Genomic DNA, 18553 nt, shown 5'->3' with positions numbered 1-18553 from the left:
GGTGACACATGCCTTTAGTCTCAGCACTCGGGAGGCAGAGCCAGGCGGATCTCTGTAAGTTCGAGGCCAGCCTGGTCTACAGAGTGATTTCCAGGCAGCCACAGCTACACAGAGAAACCCTATCTCAGGGAAAAAAAAGAAAAGAAAAGAATAAAAGAAAAACTTGGTGTATTCCTGTGGAGCAGGGAGATTTTAGGATGACATTGATTTTCTCAAAAAGAACCTTCTGGGGGCTGGAGAGATGGCTCAGCATTTAAGAGCACTGACTACTTTTCCAGAGGTCCTGAGTTCAATTCCCAGCAATCACATGGTGGCTCACAACCATCTGTAATGAGATCTGGTGCCCTCTTCTGGCCTGCAGTCATACATGCTGTATACATAATAAATAAATAAATCTTTAAAAAAAAAAACAAAACCTTCTGGCACAAGTACAGACTTAGAAGTCAGTAAGTTAAGTTGGCCCTTCTGTGCACTCCATGTCATTGAAAGGTTTTGTTTTGGAGACTGTTTCACTGTGTGGGTCAGGTTGGCCCTGAGGAACTCAATCCTGACTCAATTGGCATGCACCATAACACTCAGAATCCAAAGATTTTGAAGATCTACCAGGAATTTTTATCAGGACACATTTTGAAAACACCTTTTGTAGGAGTATCACGTAAAGAACAAAATTGCAGCCAGGCATGGTGGCATACACCTGTAATTCCAGCCCTCCAGGGACAGGAAATCTCTGAGTTCAAGGCCAGCCTGGTCTACAGAGAAAGTTACAGTACAGCTAGGGTACACAGATAAACCCTGTCTCAAGAGACAAAAAAACAAAAAAAAAAAATAAGAACAGAATTGCAAGTAGGTTTACATAGAGCATAGCAAGATGAACTGTCATACCGTGTGGTCAACAAACACGATTCTTGGGAACTCAGTGTCCTGCTACTGCTTTCAGATCATCTCTGGAGAATGGTCACTGTAACTTCTAACAGTCCTGGTGGTTTTTGTTTTGTTTTCCGAGACAGGGTTTCTCTGTGTAGTTTTGGTGCCTGACCTGGAACTCGCTCTGTAGACCAGGCTGGCCTCGAACTCACAGAGGTCCGCCTGGCTTTGCCTCCCGAGTGCTGGGACTAAAGATGTGCGCCGCTGCCACCATCATCACCACCACCACCACCGCCGCCGCCGCCGCCGTCCAGCCAGTCCTGGTGTTTTATTGTGGCACATTTCTGTGCCATTCCTGTGTAGTCATTTGATTTCTCCAGTAATCCAATGAAAAAGATACTTTTGTCCCTACATCAAAATGAAGCATACGATGTTTCTCGTCTTTTCCAAGGTCCCATAATGTCAAGTAGGAGAGCTACTTATCTGCCCCAGGTCACATTTTCCCTCTACTGGTATCGAAATCTAGGATTTTGCACATGCTAAGCAAACTCAGTAAATATGCATATGAGTGCTGGTACCTGCAGACATTAGAAGTGTCACATTTCTTGGAGCTGGAGTTACAGTCGTTATCCACCTGACAGGTAGGTTCTGGAACTGACCTGAGTCCTCTGCAAGAGCAGTCAGAACCACTAACCCCTGAGCTGCATACCTGCAGAGGCAATCTAATCTTAGTTTGAGGCCGGCCTTAGCAAGTTCTAAGACAGCTGTAGCTACAAAGTGAGACCTTGTAGAAAAAAGAAAAGAAAAGAAAAAAATTGGAGCAATGGTAGTGAATGCCTTTAATCCCAGCACTATGGAAGCAGAGGCAGGCGGATTTCTGAGTTCAAGGCCAGTCTGGTCTACAGAGTGAGTTCCAGGACAGCCAGAGCCACACAGAGAAACCCTGTCTCAAAACAAAACCCAAAAACAAACAAAAAGGGGCAGGGGAGACAGGATATATTATTCCTATCTACACTAGGGGATATGGTCATGGAGATTCAGGATTCAAATAACCCATTAGGCCACTAGTTATCAGCCTGTGGGTCTAGACCCCTTTGCGGGGGGGTGGGGGGGGGTGGGGGGGGTGGGTGTTGAATGACCTTTTCACAGGAGTGGCCTAAGACCATCAGAAAACACAGGTGTTTATCATTCATAGCTAGCAAAATTACAGTTATGAAGTAGCAAGGAAAATAATTTTATAGTTGAGGGTCACCACAGCATGAGGAACTGTACTAAAGGGCCGTGGCATTAGGAAGGTTGAGAACCACTGCATTAGGCTTTACAGTCATAACCCTCAGAAAAATTTTCAACACATCTCTAAGGCATCCCATTCCCCCTCAACTGCTCTACCTGTTCCAACTGGCATCTCCCCTTAGTCCTGTATTGGAAACCAGACTCATTTGAAATCCAGATCCTGGACCCACGGAAGTGTGACAACACTTTCCTGTAGCATTCTACTATAGTCGGGATGTTCAGGATCCTCCAAAGGCCTGTGTGTTGAAGCCTTGGTCAATAGGGTGGGACCACTGGGAAGCTGTAGGACTTTTAGAAGGTGAAGCCTAGCAAAAGGTCCTTTAGTCACTGGGGGTTCCTTTGCTGAGATGAGCAGTGTTGCTCTGCCACACCCTTACACCATGATGTGCTGCTGTGTAGGTTCAAAGAAATGGGGCCAGTTGATTGTGAACTGGGAATTGTGAGCCAATATAAACCTTTTTACTTTATAAACCTACCTCAGATGACAAAAAAAAAAAAAGTGGGGAGTCAGCATGTGGCTCAGTGAGAAAAGGCCCTTTCTGCCAAGCCTGAGGATCTGAGTTAGATCCTAACAACCCACATGACAGAAGGAAAGTGCCATCTCATACAAGTTGTCCTCTGGTCCCCATAAGTCCACTGTGGTATGCTCCTTCCCCAACAAATTAAATATATGTCATTTTAAAAATTAAAAAAAAAAACTCGATAGTCATTAGACTGTCATAAGACCAACAGATCCTCCTACAGGGACAGTCTATAGCTCTCGATGGCCGAATTATGGAAATCAGTGTGTGCTGAGGCAGGAAGGGTCAGTCATGGGGTGGGGTTTCGATTTTTCTGGCTAGTTGCCTACTTTTGGCTACATTAAGTCGGGGTCTAGATCTGTTGGGGTCCCTGAAGCCTGAGCCTTGCATTCAGTTAACGCTCCTAGAATTGTCTCGGGTCTCTGCTCTGCGTCTGGCTCCACAGCTTTCACTACAGAGCCAGCTGTTGGCACGGGTGGAAGCAGAGCATGGACGTCGTCTCTGACGTGGAGGACAGAGCAAACATCGCTGGGCACAGGAGTGCAAACCTAGGGTCTGAGCTGCTCAGAAATTCAATTGCTTGGACCTGTAGTAAGACCATTCTATGAAAATATCTTTTACGTTTAAAAGAGCTGGCACTTTAGCTGACCTCACAGTCATGTTAGTAATAAAGCTTGAGGCCACTTAAAACAGACTGATAGCCTGCAGTGTAGTCAGCCTGTCTAACCTGCTTCCCCTCTCCCCCCTCTAGACAGGGTTTCTCTGTGTAGTTTTGGTGCCTTTCCTGGAACTCACTCGGTAGACCAGGCTGGCCTCGAACTCACAGAGTATACACCTGCCTCTGCATCCCAAGTGCTTGGATTAAAGGCGTGACCACTGCTGCCAGGCTCTGAGGCTGTAATGCATTTAACCAGCACAGCAGAGCCAGCATGGACAGCACAGCATGAAGAGACCATCTCAAAAGAGGTGGTTTTGTTGTTTTTAAAAAGGACAGATGCAATCCCAACCTGAGACTCTCAGGTTCTCCAGATCTTGGACAGGGCCTATGTGTCCTGAGTGAGCATACAGATAGGGTAGACAGTAAAGTGTCACAAGGACAGAAGGGTTGATGACCAGGACACCAGCATGGTTGTCACCTTATGTAAGCCCCAAATGACCACAGCATGTTCGTCTCTGTAGTGATGGCTACTCTGTAGACCAATAGTGACGCTAGCCCTGGGCAAATCCTTCCACCTCTGGAAGCCTCCGCCGCGGCCCACTTTCCCGCCATAAGACTCCTGAGTTAGTTTCCACAGAGTCCGCCTCTCCCCAGGGCTCCTAGGTAGATGTAAACCTCAGTGCCTAACCTCACTGCGGCTACTAGGTAGAGACCAGGGACACCCACGCGTGACTACAAGCCCCGGCAGACATCGCGCAGGGGAAGGGGCGGAGCCCCTTCCGGAGCCCCGCCCCGGAAGATAAGGCTGCTTGCAGCCCCGTATTTCCTCTTTCGGCCGTGCTTGCCGGCAGGTAGGTTGTGTTTGGGGCGCTGTGGGCTTGAAATCATCCACCGCCATCCGCCACCGTCCGCTACTCGGTGGTGTGTCGTGCGGCCCGGTCCACCCATCCAGCACAGGGAGGGAGGGATGGCGGTGTCTTCGGCCTTGGGAGCCGGCGGGGATCTGTTTGTCTGGACGCTGAACGTGAGTCCTTTCCAGACTCGCCGCCATGGGCCGTGTGATCCGAGGGCAGCGGAAAGGTGCGGGTTCTGTGTTCCGCGCGCACGTGAAACACCGTAAGGGCGCCGCGCGCCTGCGTGCTGTGGACTTCGCCGAGCGGCACGGCTATATTAAGGGCATCGTAAAGGTAACGAGGGCACCGGCGGGGGCAAGCAGGCTGGGGAACAGGGCGCCCCGAGGAGACCTTTTAATCCTGCCACCTCGACCCACAGGACATCATCCATGACCCTGGTCGCGGCGCTCCCCTCGCCAAAGTGGTCTTTCGTGATCCCTACCGATTTAAGAAGCGGACGGAGCTGTTCATCGCCGCGGAGGGAATCCACACGGGGCAGTTTGTGTACTGCGGCAAGAAAGGTGAGGTCCAAAGCGGGGAAGGAAGGGTTGGATCCCGGGCACTCTATGCCCGTGCTTTACGGTGTGGGAGCGGTGTGGGTTCGCAATGCTTTTGGCTTTATCGGTCGCTTTGCCACTTCTCTCGACAGCCCAGCTGAACATCGGCAATGTTTTGCCCGTGGGCACCATGCCCGAGGGTACTATCGTGTGTTGTCTGGAGGAGAAGCCGGGGGACAGGGGCAAGCTGGCACGAGCTTCTGGCAACTATGCCACGGTCATCTCCCACAACCCAGAGACCAAGAAGACGCGAGTGAAGCTGCCTTCAGGCTCCAAGAAGGTCATTTCCTCAGCCAACAGAGCTGTTGTTGGTGAGTGCCAGAGAGTAGTGGAACCCTGAAGACTGGGTGGTCAGCATATGAACTGCCAGCTGCTGGGCCTGGGCCCTTAATCCCGGTTCTTGGGGACGCCGTCTTTGAACACGGGATACAACCTTGGGTTGAATTGTAGAGTAGTACAATATCTATTTTTGTGGGTTTGTTACAGCATGGACTCTGGAGATAGCTGCGTGGTTAAAAGCACTGGTTGCTCTTCCAGCTCACAACTGTATCTCCAGTTCCGGGGGAATCTGATGATCTCTTCCGGTACTGCACAAATGTGTACAGACATACATACAGATAATGCATCTATTTTTGTACACTGTGACTTAACCTAGGACTTGAATGCTGCCCTTGTGTCTAGTTAATTTCAGAGAAGATAGGGCCAGCATTAATGACTTTTAAAAGACATCCAAGTCAGTGAAATGGAACTTGAGTCAGATTCTCTTGTTACCTGGCAGCATCTCCCAATCTGCTAAACTCATCTGCTGGACAGGGTAGATTCTGAGGATAGATGTTCACAGAGGATGCCTTTGCTCAGTGGATTTTGCCTTTTGTATGGGAGGTGTCTTCAGAGGTTGGAGGACCTGTCCTGATCTCAGACACTGAATATTGAGGTGCACACCTGGGAACGGGCAGAGCCAACATAATGCATGCGTGGGCCTTGGATTGCCTGTCAGTGGAAATGACGGATTGCAGAGTGTAAGGGGTTTCCTAGGTGAAACTTGGTACAGGCTCTTGGATGGTACATTTCATTGGGCTTGTAGATTCCTGGCATAGCACTAGTGGGGGGCAGTCTTTGTGACTGGAGGGCTTTGTGATGCACATCTCAGAGGTGTCCTATATTTTTGCAGGTGTTGTGGCCGGTGGGGGCAGAATTGACAAACCTATCTTAAAGGCTGGTCGTGCCTACCACAAGTACAAGGCAAAGAGGAACTGCTGGCCACGTGTCCGGGGTGTGGCCATGAATGTAAGTAACCACAACTGAGTGGACAGTATTTCCTGGGCTAGGATCTGCGGTGTTTGTGGTGGTGGTGGTGGTGGAGGTCCTAGGCACTGGATTCTGCCACTGTCTTCCCTGGGTAGGTGAGGTTACCCCTACTCTAACCTCATGCTCTCTCTACAGCCTGTGGAGCATCCCTTTGGAGGTGGTAACCACCAGCACATTGGCAAACCCTCCACAATCCGAAGAGATGCCCCTGCTGGGCGCAAAGTGGGTCTCATTGCTGCCCGCCGGACTGGGCGACTACGTGGAACCAAAACTGTACAGGAGAAGGAGAACTAGAGCTCAGGAGCTAATAAAGTCTGTCCTTTGGCTAATAGGTGTGTGTGAGCCTCGGTTTTTGGGGGGACAGATGGGATCCCTGCCATGGAGCCCCTTGGTTTATAGGGAAGTGAACGGTGCAGGAACTTAAAACACCCAAGTGTTCAGGGTCAGAAGCTTGCACCCTAGGGGGACATGATGTGCTGGGCCTGGAATTTGGGTGGGCGGCTCAATTTTTATTGTGTGTGTTTGTGTGCATGAGTGTGGATGTCAGGACTAGTGTTCTCCCTGTCCACGCGGGCTCTGGGGATTGAACTCAGGTTGTCAGACTTGGTGGCAAGTACCTTTACCTACTGAGCCATCTCGCTAGGTCATGAGTTGAATTTTCACTAGAGGGTTAGGGCATCCTATCTGATGGATACAATTATAGCACTTTTTTTTCTCAACTTGACACAAGCTTGAGTCATTTGGGAAGAGGGACTCTGAATTGAAAGAATGCCTCTATAGACAAGTCTGTCAGGCGTTTTCTTGATTAATGATGGATGTGGCAGCCCAGTCCATTGTAGGCACTGCCACCCCTGGGCACGTGGTCAAGGGTTGTAAAAGAAAACACTGAACAAGCCATTAAGGGTCGATCTTGGTGGCATGTGCCTGGGGCCATGTTCCTGCTCTGACTTCCTTATGTGATTGATGTGGAAATGTAAGCCAAAGAAACACTTCTCAAGTTGCTTCTGGTCATGGTGCCCGTCACAGCAACAGCAACCCTAAGACAGAATAGGTGCCAACATTGTTGGCCAGTTTTGGTGGGAGGATTGTAGGATAGAACCATGGAGTGTGCAGAGCGTAATGAGCTATGGTGGGAACGTAGAGAATGCTGGGAGCAGTGCAAGTGGTGTTTCAGAGGGAAGTTTGGAGAGCCCTTAAAGACCAGGGGCTGCTCTTTTTGGTGTCTTTGAAACAAGGTTTCTCTGTAGCTCTGGGTATGAATTTAGTCCTGTTGCCTCCTGAGTGCTGGGACTAAAGGCCTGCACCACCATGCCTGACATTTTTTGTTTTGAGGTAGGATCCCACTTATAGCTATCATTGACCTTGAACTCAGATCCATCTGCCTTTGCTTCCCAAGTGTTAGCACTAAGGGTGTGTGATACTTCAATTAAGAATCTTGTTCTGGGGCTGGAGAGATGGCTCAGAGGTTAAGAGCACTGACTGCTCTTCCAGAGGTCCTGAGTTCAATTCCCAGCAACCACATGGTGACTCACAAACCATCTGTAATGAGATCTGGTGCCTTTTCTGGCCTGCAGTCAGTCATACATGCTGTATACATAATAAATCTATCTTAAAAAAAAAAAAGAATCTTGTTCTGGTCAGCTGAGAGTAAAGAACTTACCAAGAGACCTGAACCATTAAAGTGAACCTTTGCTTTGCTGGAACTGTCTAGGTCAGCTGGAGTTGAAGAATTAGCTGAATGCCTTTAATCCCAACAGGCAGGCCTGGTCTACCAAGTGAGTTCCAGGACAGCCAGGGTTACCTAGGAAACCCTGTGTACGTGTGTGTGTGTGTGTGTGTGTGTGTGTGTGTGTGTGTGTGTGTATGTGTTTGGCAGGGAGGTCATTTTGCTCAGGGTTAGCATTCAGAAGCTGTGGTCCAGGGGCAGGCAACTGAACTCAGTAATGTGTAAGATTTTTCAAGGTGGTTCAGGTTTTGAAGGCACTGAAGCCCAGTGAAGGTGCTGCCTCAGTCATAGAAGCCCTAGGGTAGAAGGGATCCTGGAGAGAAACAGGCTTGACACCTTATAGCTGGCTTGATACCTATAGTCCTTGAAGAGAGCCTAGCACTCTGGACATGCTGGTACCATGGGACCAACAGGTGTCAGTGGATCCTACCTGTACTTGATACGAAAGCAGCCGTGAGGAGCAAGCCAGTAAGCAGTGTTACTCCATGGCCTGTGTACTGAGTTCCAGCTTTGACTTTTGATGCACTGTGACGTGGAAGTGGAATAGACCCTTTCTCCGCTTAATTGCTTTGGTTATGGTGGTTTATCGGGACAATAGAAAACCCAAGGCAGACACCAAACAGGCTTTTTCAGTTTACGTAAATTCTCACTAATGTAGCTATTTTCACTTTTCCAAACACTTAGAACTGCCGCTTCAGAATATTTCATAAGAATATTTTAAAATATCGATTTTATTTATGTGTGTATGCTTATCACACACTCACGTACTCGGAACTCACATGGAAGCAAGATGACAACCTGTGGGAGTTGGTTTTCTCGTCCACCATGTGGGTTCTAGAACGCAAAAGGTTATCAGGTCTTCCCCACTGAACCATCATCTGCCCCCAGGATCTTTTTTTTTTTTAATATCACTTTATTCACATAGTACATAAGTGTTTTATAAGAATACCAAAAATAAGCCGAGCAGTGCCGGCACACCCCTTTAACCCCAGCACTCAGGAAGCAGAGGTAGGTGGTAAGTTCCAGGATAGCCAGGGCTACACAGAGACCCTGTCTCAAATTAGCCCTCCCCCCCAAAAAAAAAATTTAAAAATACCCAAAATAGCCCAGTGTTATAAATTTAAATACAATATTAGAATGATCAGATGCATTTAGGAAAGTCATGAAGCTAGTAAGAAAAGGAACGTCATTTGAAAATGTCAATAGTCCCTTCGTCTGAACTTTTCAGTTGCTTCAATAAAGCTAATGCCAAATAAGCAAAGGGAGAATTATGGCTATCTTTACCAATATCCACAACTGTAGGGTTATTCTCCAATATAACACCAAGATATTGAGGAAAATAAAACTAACAGAAGAATGTTTTTCCCTAGGAAGGAAAAGGAATCGTGACATTGAGTCACCAAAGAAAGGTCCTGCAGATTTAACAGAATTCCTTCCTAGGAGGAGGAAGGCTGTTCATGTATCGTGTATGTTCTAAGTTGGGCTTCTGACAGCCATGGATCAGAGCTTCTTGTGCACTTTCTGATGCTGGATCAGGTGCCCATGCTGGTTGAAGGCACGCCCACACTCCCCACACTCATAGGGTTTCTCTCCCGTGTGGATCCTCTGGTGCTGGATGAGTACCGAGTACTGGCTGAAGGCCTTGCCACAGCTATTGCACTCATAGGGCTTCTCACCTGTGTGGGTCCTCAGGTGCACGATGAGAGTTGCTTTCAGGCTGAACGCTTTGCCACACTCTGTGCACTGGAAGGGTTTCTCGCCTGTGTGGATTCTCTCGTGCTGGATCAGAGACCTGCGCGCGCTGAAAGCATGCCCACACTCGCCACACACGTAGGGTTTCTCTCCGGTGTGGACTCTCTGGTGCTGGATGAGGTGTGAGTGCTGAACGAAGGCCTTCCCACACTCATAGCACGCATAGGGTTTCTCCTCGGTGTGAATCCTCTCATGATTCATCAGGGTGGAGCGGTGGCTGAAGGTCTTGCCACACTCACTGCACTCGTACGGCTTTTCCCCAGTGTGCACGTTGTGATGCTGGATGAGCACCGAGCGGTCACTGAAGGCCTTGCCACACTCACTGCAAGTGTAGGGTTTCTCCCCAGTGTGGACCCGCTGGTGCTGCAGCAATGTCCTCTTCACGCTGAATGTCTTCCCACACTCGCTGCACCCATGAGGCTTCTCTCCAGTGTGCACTCTCTGGTGGCTCCGCAGGACAGTGCTATGGTTGAAGGCTTTCCCACACAAGGCACACACGTACGGCCTCTCCCCTGTGTGGATCCGCTGGTGCTGGATGAGGTGTGAGAGCTGAGTGAACGCCTTCCCACATTCCAAACATTCGTGAGGCTTCTCTCCCGTGTGTATCTTGTGGTGCTGGGCAAGGTCTGAGCTGACCCTAAAGGCTTTCCCACATTCATTACACTCATAGGGCTTTTCGCCTGTGTGGATCCGCTTGTGCTTACTAAGGACAGAACTCTGGCTGAAGGCCTTCCCACACACATGGCATACATAGGGCTTCTCACCAGTGTGTATTCGCTGATGCTGAAGGAGATGGGAGCTCCGCCCAAAGCACTTCCCACACTCAATGCACATATAGGGTCTCTCTCCACTAGGAGCCATCTGGTGGCGAGCAAGAGGTACACTGGGATTCGATCCCTGGACATTACGGGGGTTGACAGGGGTTGGACTCGGGCAGAAGTTCTCTGTTTTGTAGTGACCTTCATTAGCCTTCAACAGTGCGTCCCCCAGGAGCAGTGTCTTTTCATCTGAGATCAATGGCTGCAAGTTCAAATTTGTGTTCTGGTTCTCGTCCTTGGTTTTCCATTCTGAAACAACAAATACAAAATGAAAAGGTGAACACTAGCCAGGGCGTGGGTGGTACATGCCTATAATCCCAGCACTTGAGAGGCTGAGGCAGGAGGACTGTGAATTCAGTATCAGTCTGGGCTACCTACAAGAGCAACTTTAAAAAACAACCCAAGGGCTGGAGAGATGGCTCAGGGGTTAAGAGCACTGCCTGCTCTTCCAAAGGTCCTGAGTTCAATTCCCAGCAACCATATGGTGGCTCACAACCATCTGTAAAGAGATCTGGTGCCCTCTTCTGGCCTGGACAGAACACTGTGTACATAATAAATAAATCTTAAAAAAAAACAAAACCAAAAACCAACCCAAACCAGAATAAAAACAAAAGGGCCAGGCGGTAGTAGCACACGCCTTTAATCCCAGCACTCAGGAGGCAGAGACAGGTGGATCTCTGTGAGTTCAGGGCCAGCCTGGTCTACAGAGTAAGATCCAAGACAGGCACCAAAACTACACAGAGAAACCCTGTCTCAGAAAAAAAAAAAAAAAAAAAAAAGGAAAAACAAAACAAAACCACAAAAAACCCACAAAACGTTAGCACTTCCCCAAGCTGCAGCGTGCAATCCACTCCTAAAGTCAGCTTTGCTGCATAGTCTCTGATGTGAGATCAGAAGGGAACATCTTTCAACAAAACAACCAATAATGGGATGAAGGGGGAAGGCTTCAACGTGTCTGCCCTGTGCAGAATGCACGTAATAGTGGCGGCACATCCTCGTGTTCTCCCTGGAATTACCATGACCAAGTCTCCAGAGGCTGTGGTGGTGCTGAGTGCAGGACCAGCAGGTCTGTGTGAGGCAGGCAGCAGCACAGGAGCAATGAAGCCTGGCCTGGGGCTGGGAGGGGAAGCCTGAAGCCTGAGCAGGTCAGAGGATGCTATCCTGGGCCAAGGGATTCGTACATGCCGATGGTCACCTTTGTGGACAACAGTTCAATGTGGAGAATGCACTGGATACTTAAGAGACAGATAATGGGCATCTGGTGCCACATTTAGGTTGGACACAGGCTGGAGAGAGCGGCAGTGTAGACAAAAAGGAAGGCTGAGTGGAGACGTTCCGGAACCAAGAGACAGGCTCTACAGGGAGACCAGGTTGGGGATATGAGTATTGAGAATAACCATGTTTCATGTCTTAAGTTTAAAGATGTCTGTCACATTGAGTCTTCACGTGGAGACAGCTACACTGGGCCACAGTGTGGAGAGCTGAGAGGTCCTTCCATCTCATGCAGAACTGGCCTAACAGGGTAAGAGGCCAATTCTGCATGGCGGCAGTGGGGGTTAGTCCCTTCAGGTTTCCTCAGGTAAAAAGGTCCACTATACTCTCCTGCTGCAGAGGACGGTAGCCCTTTCAGTGCCTGAGGCTCCTGTGCATCCTGTGGCCTCCCATAGGGCACAACCTAGTCGCCAGGCTCAGGATGCTAGCCTGCCCTCAGGCCTTAACCACTTATCCAGGGTCTTGGCTGTGGAACTCCCTGAATGGGTTGTCATACTTGACAGACAGCCTAGGATAGGAACCCCACAGCAGAGAAAGATGTAAGAAGGGAAGCTTACTTTTTAAATTTAATATGGGGGGGGTGCGCATACACTGTCTGCACATGGAGGTCAGAGGACAAAAATATTTTTTTCATGTTTTGATTAAAAGTAAATTAATATATCTCCAATTACATTTTGGGCACAATAGCTTTTTAAATTAATTAATTATGCATACAGTGTTCTGCCGGCATGCAAAAGAGGGCACCAAATCTCATTATAGATGGTTGTGAGCTACCACGTGATTGCTGGGAATTGAACTCAGGACCTCTGGAAGAGCAGCTAGTGTTCTTAACCTCTGAGTCATCTCTCCAGCCCCACTTTTTTTAATTTTTAAAAAATATTTTATTAATTATCTAGATTTCTGTTTAATTGTGAAAAAAATCCAGCTTTTAAAATTAAAAATTTTATTATTTTTTTTGTTTCCCCTCCCTCTTCTCCTCCTGTTTCCTCCCCCCACCTCCCATCTATCCCCCCACCCCCCCCACTCCCCCACCCCACCCCCATCCGCCGCCTCTGTTCACAAAGGTTGCCAAGTACTTTTATCTGCTGAGCCATCTTGCAACTCCAAAAATCTCACTCTTGTGAAAGGACACACAAGGGTCTCTGGCAAGTACCAGTGGGATCAACAACTTTAGGGCAAAGTACAGATTTAGTAAGCTCTGGCCAGGATCACAGGCAAGTACAGCATCAGAGATCATGCCTCTTCCATTCCCTTCGATGTTAGTATAGAAAAACACTGGGTGTTCTCACTCCTTGGGACTGAACTGGTGTGCCATGTATGGGCCCCAGATACAGGAGAGGCTATGGCCGACCTTCACTTTTTTTTTTTTAAGTGATTTACTTATTTTTATTATATACACATTGATGTTTTGCCTGCATGCATGTCTGCATAAGGGTGTCAACTCCCTTGGAGCTGGAGTTAGACAGCTATAAGCTACCAGATGGATTCTGGGACTTGAACCTGGGTCCTCTGGAAGAGCAGCCAGTGCTCTTTTTTATTTGTTTTGTTTTTTCGGGACAACGTTTCTCTATGTAGCCCTGGCTATCTGGGAACTCACTCTGTAGACCAGACTGGCCTCGAACTCAGAGATCCTGCCTGCCTCTGCCTCCTGAGTGCTGGGATTAAAGGCGTGTGTCACCTCCGCCCTGCAGCCGCCAGTGCTCTTAACTGCTGAGCCATCTCTCCAGCCCAGCACATGCACGCTATCAGTGGCACCCTGTGGTGGCCTGTGCCACAGAGGTGCTTCTGCATTTCTACAGAATCTGTTTTGTTTTGTTTTTCCCAGCATGATACTCAAAGGCTCCCAAGCGGATGTTTCAATCCCCTATGGCCGGCCTCCACAGACAGCTTTGGCAGTATTTGAAAATGCCGCCCTCCCCCACTCCAGTCTCCTATGGCCGCTATCAGTAGCTTGCTCTACAAAGCCAGGCACACTTGTAGCTACTCAGAAAGGTTAGGCAGAAGGATCAGGTGAGCTTCAGGAGGAAAAGAAAAAGAGCCCCCAAAAAAGGTCATTGCAAGATATCTGTGACGCACATAGTGCTGTGCCCTCTTCTTTTTTTTTTTTTTTTTTTTTTTTTGGTTTTTCGAGACAGGGTTTCTCTGTGCAGCTTTGCGCCTTTTCCTGGAACTCACTTGGTAGCCCAGGCTGGCCTCAAACTCACAGAGAGCCACCTGGCTCTGCCTCCCGAGTGCTGGGATTAAAGGCGTGCGCCACCACCGCCCGGCTCTGTGCCCTCTTCTTATGGTCCTGGAAAGCCAGTCTCCTTTGGGGTGTGACGTCATTGTTGCTCAGAGGAGACATGATTTTCAGGCCAGTGAGAGGAAGACTGACTGTTAACGTCTCTGTCCATACCACTCTAGAGAGAAAGGATAATTCTTAAGGGAAAAATGGCTCCACTGAAACGCTGAAGCCCATCAGCCATACAGTTGTCGCTACGCTATCCCTTCCCACTTTGAGGGCGCATCCGGGAAGGACAGACAGGTTGGCTGTGGTTTTCCTGAGACCCTGATGTTATCTGCAGTTGGGGATTCTTCATCTAATGCAACTGTAAACGCAGACTTCCAGGTTGGACCTAGCCACATCATACCATCTTCCCTGTTTATAGTTTTTCTCAAGTAACTTAAAAAAAAAAACAAAAAAACAACAACAACAACAACAAAAAACACTTTTTATAGTTGCCGGTCTTGCCTCTTTCTGTGCTGATATCACTCCTCCCAACATGGTGATCGTTCCTAAGCCTGCCAGACATTCTGCAAGAAATGTGGTAAGCGCCAATCCCACAAGGTGACACAGTACAAGGACACGGGTTCTTTGTATGTCCAGGGAAAGTGGCACTGGGACAGGAAACCGTGACTATGGTGGGAAGACTAGGCCTGTTTTCCATGAAAAGGCTAAAACTACATAGAAGTGGAGCTGGAGAGATGGCTCAGCAGTTAAGAGCACTGGCTGTTCTTCCAGAGGACCAGGGTTCAATTCCCAGCACCTACATGGCAGCTCACAACTGCCTGTAACTCCAAGATCTGACACCCTCACACAGACATACTTGCAGGCAAAATGCCAATGCACAGAAAATAAAAATAAATTATTAAAAAAAAAAAAAAAAACAACCTACAAAGAAAACCACACTGAGAGTTGAGTGGGCTGAGCCCAACCGAGATCTAAGAGGATGCTGGCTAGTAAGAGATGCTGGCATTTTGAACTGGGAGTCGGTAAGAAGAGAGAGAGAGAGCCAAGTGATCCAGTTCTAAGCTAATTTCGTTATGCAGACAATAAAATCATGAGCTTTTTTTTTTACTTAAAAAAAAAGCTTTTATTTACTTTATGCGTATGAGTGTTCTCTGACTACATGTATGTCTGTGCACCACTTGTGTGCCTGGTGCTTGTGGAAGCCAACAGAGAGAGGGTATAAGATCCGCTGAAACTGGAGTTAAAGAAGCTTGTGAGCTGCCATGTGGATGCTGGGAATTGAACTCGGTCCTCTGGAAGAGCAGCAAGTGCTCCTAACCACTAAGCCACAAGTAACTTTCTGATGCTATTATAAATGTTACAATTTTAATATTTATACCTTTTAATATTTATACCTTTGTTTATTGCTGATAACAATACAATGATTTTTACTTTCTAACAATATTGCTAAGTTCTCTTATGAATACCAATCTTTCTAAGTTAAAAATCATATAAACTTCAAACAATACTTTTCCCTTCCAATTCTTATATATATATATATATATTTTTTTTAACTTTTCTTTATATCATACATGGGACTGCAGTACAATATATCATGGGTCAGGGGGACAGTGGATTCTTTTATAACTGAGCTCAGACTTTCAGCCTGAGTATCAGGTTGAGAAATTTCCCTTCTATACTAAGAGCCTTGTTGTTCTAAATCAACCCTCAGAGTAACCCTCACAGCCTAAATATTCCACTAATACCTGGGTAGCCAACTATGATCTTTCTGAGCAGTGGCAAAATCCCTTGCCTCTACACAGCTCAGCTGTCTGTCCTTCTCCTTGGTAACAAGGTTTACCACCTCATCTAGCTTCACCACTACACCCACACTTCCTTCTTGGCCCAGGACCTCCTAGTCTGGACATTCTGTCAGAGAAAGAATGACAGAACTCTCCTTTGACCAATGGAAGCTTCTTCCACCAGTGGCTCCGTATGAAGCATGCCTTCAGTGAAAGCAGGACCAGTTCTCCTTACTCACCTGAATGGCCATTTCCCAGGCCCTGGCTCTGCTCAGATTCCTGCCCATCCAGGACCCATGGATCTTCTCCTCGCTCCAGCTGGGAGATCACAACAGGCTTGGATCCAGGGAGTCCTGCTCATGAGGAGGGAAGCCCCTGTATTATACAATATTTGCTAAGATACTCCCTTAATCCACGCTCCACGTAGGAACATGAAAAAGGACAAGACTTCCATTCTGCTGGAGCTGAACCCTTGGAGGTCGGCCAGCCTCAGGATCAGTCTGCACCAAGTCCCCCTCTTCCCAGCAGCTGCCTCCCCTGGGAACCCCCCCCCCCCACATGAATCCAGTGCACAAAGACACACGGATGGGGCTACGGAGGAGCCTTACCCAGTGAGACCACATTCCCGTAGGTCTCCATCATCACATTTCGGTAGAGGCCCCGCTGAGCAGGGCCCAGGCGGGCCCACTCCTCCTGAGACAGCAGAACAGCCACATCCTCGAAGGTTACCTTCACCTGGAATGACCGGGTTCTGAGTAAGTCCACATCTTACAGGTAGTACATGTGACGCGGGAGACTGGTGGCGAGCCCCCTTAGAGTCACGTGTGATCTGAAGGAATCCATTTCAGGAGCTGCAGTGATACTCGGACTGCCTGGGCACAGAAGGAGCTTCAGCCAAGCCACCGAATAAGCTTTTGGGACCACTCACCTGAGGTCCTGCTGGCAGTGGCAGAAGTCCGGCTGCTGCCATCTTGGTTTCTTGGGTCTGCGAGGACAAGAGGGGTCAGAGGATCCTGTGGGGCTGAGAAAGAAGAGAGAACACATGAGAGTCCAGTTCGACAGATCCCAGGGGATCCCTTGTCAGGTAAAGTCAGTGAGAGGCACGCTGAAGTGAGCTCCAGGGAGCTGAAGCCACTGTAGTCCTGCTTTGTCCCGTGTCCCCAGGCCCACGCTCACACTGGGATTCTCTAGTGCAGATTCCTGAGCAAACATATGGTTCCTGGGCCGGCTGCATCTAGTAGGCTTAGTCAGGGAAAGTCCCACTTGAAAATGATAAGGGGAGCCAGAGGCTGTTATATCTTTGTGGGTTCAAGGCCAGACTGGTCTACATAGTGAGTTCTAGGCCAAGCAGGGCTTCACTCCCCTGCCACCCCCCCCCCCCCTTTAAAAAAATAAGGTAAGTAAGGCTAGAGAAAGAGAGCTCAAGGGCTTAACGTTAAAGAGTACTTGCTGACAGGTGGCCGTGCTGGTTACCGGTGGAAAAGTCACGAGCCTCGGCCACGACTACCAGAGTTACAGAGAGCTTTATTAGAAGGAAGGAGGGGATAGGAGAGAGGAGAGCCAGGCCCGGAGAGTGAGAAAGATGGCGGGAGCAGAGCAGAGCAGGGTACAAAGAGAGAGCAGAGGGAACAGAGAGGGAGGGTGGGGTCCGCGTGGTGACCACGCGCAGGTATGTAGTCACCAGTGCCTGCTGAAAAACCAAAAAAAAAAAAAAAAAAAAAAAAAGATAACGTAAGACGCAAGACCCGACTCAGAGGTTAAGAGCACTGGCTGCTCTTCCAGAGGTCCTGAGTTCAATTCCCAGCAACCACATGATGGCTCCCAAGCATCTATAATGAGATCTGCTGCCCTCTACTGGTGTCCAAGCATACATGCAGGCAGAACAGTGTATACATAATGAATAATAAATAAATAAATCTTAAAAAAAAAAAAAAAAAGACGCAAGACCCGAGGAGTGAGGGCAGGATCCTAACACTTGCTACTTTTGCAGAGGACCCAGGTGAGGCCAGCCTGGGCTACAGAATGAGTTCCAGCACAGGCTCCAAAGCTACGCAGAGAAACCCTGTTTTGAAAAACCGAAAAAAAAAAAAAAAAAGAAAAAAGAAAAGAAAAAGGTGTCAGCATGAAGCAATCTTTAAAAAAAAAACAAAACACATTCCAAAGGAATAACACAAAAGAAAAACAAGGAATCAATGATCTTAGAAGCAAAAATCACTTAATGAAAATCAGTACAAGCCACAATATATTGAGATATGTTTTATTGAGATATGTTTTATTGAGATATGTTTTGCCAAGTATGTTTGAGGGGATCTGCTCTCACCATGACATGAAGAACTTAGAATTTAGGTCTGTTATTTATTTATTTATTTATTTATTTATTTATTTATTTATTTATTTATTTTGAGACAGGGTTTCTTTATAGCCCTGGCTGTTCTTGAACTCACTCTGTAGATCAGGCTGTCCTCAAACTCAGAAATACACCTGCTTCTGCCTCCCGAGTGCTGGGATTAAAGGCATGTGCCACTTACACCCGCTGTTATCACCTTTTTATTTTGTAAGCTAAATCAGAAACCAATCATTCATTTTTGTTGTGGGATATCTGAGCAAACTGTGTAAAGATGTGTTTTACCTTGCCTGCCTAAGGAACCTGATTGGTTTAATAAAGAGCTGAATGGCCAATAGATAGGCAGAAAGGTTAGGAGGGACTCCGGGAAGAGAGAAAAAGACATCAGTGAGACACCGAGGGAGTCGGACACACAGAACGGAGAGGTAAAAAGCCATGTGACAAAAGGAAGATTAGTAGAAACAGCTTAAGCTATAAGAGGTAGTTGGGAACAAGCTTAAGCTAAAGGCCATGTTTTCATAATTAGTAAGAAGTCT

The 18553-nt window shown here is 47.9% G+C and overlaps 2 protein-coding genes across 2 annotated transcripts; one reads left to right on the top strand and one right to left on the bottom strand.

Moving 5' to 3' along the window:
- The first annotated feature begins 4052 nt into the window (after positions 1 to 4052).
- Rpl8 (ribosomal protein L8) lies at positions 4053 to 6423 on the top strand. Its single transcript, XM_059247158.1, has 6 exons — positions 4053 to 4187; positions 4376 to 4523; positions 4609 to 4750; positions 4879 to 5097; positions 5958 to 6073; positions 6230 to 6423. The coding sequence occupies exons 2-6, from the start codon at positions 4386 to 4388 to the stop codon at positions 6386 to 6388; spliced, it is 774 nt and encodes a 257-aa protein (XP_059103141.1). The 5' UTR covers positions 4053 to 4187; positions 4376 to 4385; the 3' UTR covers positions 6389 to 6423.
- A 2099-nt stretch (positions 6424 to 8522) lies between these two features.
- Positions 8523 to 16696, bottom strand: LOC131896880 (zinc finger protein 250). The gene is made up of 4 exons (XM_059247696.1): positions 16602 to 16696; positions 16282 to 16408; positions 15913 to 16026; positions 8523 to 10639 (listed from the first exon to the last, which is right to left on the bottom strand). Exons 1-4 carry the CDS (start codon positions 16641 to 16643, stop codon positions 9321 to 9323), a joined length of 1602 nt encoding a protein of 533 aa, XP_059103679.1. The 5' UTR covers positions 16644 to 16696; the 3' UTR covers positions 8523 to 9320.
- Positions 16697 to 18553: the final 1857 nt, after the last annotated feature.

The sequence above is a fragment of the Peromyscus eremicus genome, chromosome 20 (assembly GCF_949786415.1).
Source record: "Peromyscus eremicus chromosome 20, PerEre_H2_v1, whole genome shotgun sequence".
Lineage (NCBI taxonomy): Eukaryota > Metazoa > Chordata > Mammalia > Rodentia > Cricetidae > Peromyscus > Peromyscus eremicus.
This window is presented reverse-complemented; position numbering and strand designations above follow the sequence as displayed.